General features: G+C 36.3%; 1 protein-coding gene across 1 annotated transcript in view; it reads left to right on the top strand.

Annotated features, from left to right (window-relative positions):
* LOC107578280 (phosphoglycerate kinase 1-like) overlaps positions 1-3,554 on the top strand; it is a gene marked incomplete at its 5' end in the record, with an annotated part of 5,567 nt that extends 2,013 nt beyond the window's left edge. The window contains 3 exons of the mRNA XM_016264249.1: positions 1-78; positions 170-347; positions 2,799-3,554. The exon at positions 1-78 is cut by the window's left edge and continues 40 nt beyond it. Of these exons, the coding sequence (XP_016119735.1) occupies positions 1-78; positions 170-347; positions 2,799-2,938 (396 nt within the window). The remainder of the gene's footprint in view (positions 79-169; positions 348-2,798) is intronic.
* Between the last annotated feature and the right edge of the window lie 20 nt (positions 3,555-3,574).

Genomic DNA, 3,574 nt, shown 5'->3' with positions numbered 1-3,574 from the left:
GTCACTGCAGACAAGTTTGACGAGAAGGCGGTGACAGGGTCTGCATCAGTAGCCGATGGTATTCCAGCTGGCTGGATGGTAAGGCGGACAAATGTTAAGATTGTTTAGAGCTGTATGATCTTCTCCACTTCCTCTGAAGTGAACTAGAAATGGTTCTGCTTCTGTCCAGGGTCTAGACTGTGGTTCTGAGAGCTCAAAGCTCTATGCAGAGGCTGTAGCCAGAGCCAAGCAGATAGTGTGGAATGGACCTGTTGGTGTGTTTGAGTGGGACAACTTCTCTCGTGGAACCAAGAACTTGATGGACAAAGTAGTGGAAGCGACCAAAAATGGCTGCATCACCATTATTGGTAAGAATTTATTTTTGTTGTTTAAGTTCTTGCCTGAAATGCATGTAATGACACGCATCTAATAGACTGGTGGTTGACCGATATATTGCCAGGGCCAATATTATCAGCCAGTATTTTAATTATCAGCATTTTCCGACAATGGTCATGAAATGGCACTTTTATTCAGCTTCTGAGGGAAGACGCACATGAGCTCACATTCTGTCTTTATTAGTTTACTGTCTTTGTATAACAGTTCTGTCTAATAATTGAAATGCAAGTCTTGTAATTCTTAATTCATATACTGTCAGCAAATACACATTTTAATCAAGTCTTTGAATACCTAATAAACATTTATTGCCACAACTCTTGGCAAATCTAGCTTTTAGAAATGATTGTGTGTATAAATGTTTAAATCATTGATTTCAAACTATGCTGTGCTATATCCAGTTTACCGTTGTCATATTCACTGCGAGCTGAATTCTTTGTGAAAATATGATTCCCAGCCCACACAGACTTACCAAATAGTAGTGTTTACTACTATTTTTTTTTTATTCATAATTTATGACTCATTACAGAATCAAGTAGTTCCTATTTGCAATTTAAGTTCAAATGATTTTAAATTGATTAATTTCCAAATTATTCATTTGTAATTATTTTAGTAAATATTACATAAATATAAATTTAATTGCAGAAATTATGCATGTTATATTTACTATCCTTAAATTAAGCAGAGTGATGTGATATATATATATATTTATTTATTAGTCCTATATGTGACCCTGGACCACAAAACCAGTCATAAGGGTCAATTTTGATTGAGACATAAATTGAGATTTATGAATAAATAAGCTTTCCATTGATGTATGGTTTGTTAGAATAGGACAATATTTGGCCGAGATACAACTATTTGAAAATCTGGAATCTGAGGGTGCAAAAAAAAAAAAATCAAAGTATTGAGAAAATCGCCTTTAAAGTTGTCCAAATTAAGTTCTTACTTAGCAATGCATATTTCTAATCAAAAATAGTTTTAATATATTTACAGTAGGAAATTTACAAAATATCTTCATGGAACATGACAGAATCAAGTAGTTCCTATTTGCAATTTAAGTTCAAATGATTTTAAATTGATTAATTTCCAAATTATTCATTTGTAATTATTTTAGTAAATATTACATAAATATAAATTTAATTGCAGAAATTATGCATGTTATATTTACTATCCTTAAATTAAGCAGAGTGATGTGATATATATATATTTATTTATTAGTCCTATATGTGACCCTGGACCACAAAACCAGTCATAAGGGTCAATTTTGATTGAGACATAAATTGAGATTTATGAATAAATAAGCTTTCCATTGATGTATGGTTTGTTAGAATAGGACAATATTTGGCCGAGATACAACTATTTGAAAATCTGGAATCTGAGGGTGCAAAAAAAAAAAAATCAAAGTATTGAGAAAATCGCCTTTAAAGTTGTCCAAATTAAGTTCTTACTTAGCAATGCATATTTCTAATCAAAAATAGTTTTAATATATTTACAGTAGGAAATTTACAAAATATCTTCATGGAACATGATCTTTACTTAATATCCTAATGATTTTTGGCATAAAATAAAAATCTTTTGACCCATACAATGTATTTTTGGCTATTGCAACAAATACACCCCAGCGACTTAAAGGGGTCCTATTATGCTCTTTTACAAAGTCTTGATTTTGTTTTGGGGGTGTACTAGAACAGGCTCTCATACTAGGTTGTTCGAAAAACACTTTATTTTTCACATATTTTACATTATTACAACACCTCTTTCCCCAGTCTGCCATGAACGGCTCGAACAGTTCCTGTATCAAATGAAGGCCCGCCTTCTGAAATACGAAATGTGCTGTGATTGGTTAGCTGGGCCAGTGTGTGTTGTGATTGGCAGCACTCGGCACCTGGTCGGGAAATGTCATGCCCCTTACCATAGCCGCCTGCGAGCTTCAGTGTAAATATTGCATCAAAATCAAATCATTTTGGGTGCGATTTAAACCCGGATGATTGTAACCACTCTAAGTTCGTCTGCCTCGGGAAAGCTAGTGTGTCTCCGACATAGTGATAACACTCGTTGCCTTCTCTAGTGCAGCTCAACCAGGTCTCGTCCCATTCGTCGCTATTTGTGATATCACAAATCCTGGAAAATATGCGTTGTAGTCCAAACGAGTCGTTCGTTGTAGTTTTGAAAAATGTCTGTTAAATAAAACATCTCCTTTTTGAAGTGAACGTTGAGCTTTGTAACTTTGCAGATCTTTTTTTTTATGCTCAAACAGCAACATTACAGACTAACTAAAGTTGAAACTTTAAGACCAGGGTCACATATTGGCTTTTTTCGGCCTGGCTCTCTTAAGATATCGGTATCGCCATTAGTAAAAGGCCATATCAGTCGACCACTATAATAAACTAAACTAATTGACATCTTTGTTTCTTTAAATTCAGGTGGGGGAGACACAGCAACCTGCTGTGCCAAGTGGGACACAGAAGACAAGGTCAGTCATGTGAGCACAGGAGGCGGAGCTAGTCTGGAGCTGCTGGAGGGTAAAGTGTTGCCTGGTGTTGAGGCCCTCAGCAACGTATAATTGCTCTGAGCCTCTCCTGCCAGAGGTTGGGTGCTCATCTCCCAAGAAGCTGTCATCCTTACTCACTCAGCGTTTGTTCAGTGTTCTATCACCTGTCAGGTTGCAAATGACAACTACTCCACTCTCTATGGACGGCTAACAGTATGCTGTGTTAGGCTCTCGGACCTGTTGCCTCATGCACATTCAGATCATCCATTTGCTTTTCTTCTATCAAATAACTTAAAACGTTTCTCATTCAAGATGTTTTCATCCATTATGAGCGAAAGGTTGACATCCGCAGTAATGGCTGTTCCTGTTATGATTGTTATATTCGAGAGATGGGTCATTTGTTTTACCTGCTTAAGTATTAATGCGTCCCATTGTAGTCTGAATGTGTGCATGGTGTAATCGTTGTGTGTTGTGATTCTAGAGTTTATATTTGATATTTGTGGCCTCCCCATAGATGTTGAGTACCTGTAATACACTTTCATCCCCATATTGCACTTGTCATCCTAGACCTGCAGCTTATGAGATCAATGTTCCGCACTGGAATTATGATGGGCTAATGTTAGACCCAGGCGACCTGTCGTGGCGTAAGAATGAAAATAATAACGAAAAATAAAAACTTTTTTCTTTGCTTCGGGTCATTTTTTTTTT

This window comes from Sinocyclocheilus grahami, unplaced genomic scaffold (assembly GCF_001515645.1).
Source record: "Sinocyclocheilus grahami isolate Dianchi unplaced genomic scaffold, SAMN03320097.WGS_v1.1 scaffold9546.1, whole genome shotgun sequence".
NCBI classification, from domain to species: domain Eukaryota; kingdom Metazoa; phylum Chordata; class Actinopteri; order Cypriniformes; family Cyprinidae; genus Sinocyclocheilus; species Sinocyclocheilus grahami.
Note: the sequence above shows the minus strand (reverse complement) of the source record. Positions and strands in the feature narration are given on the sequence as shown.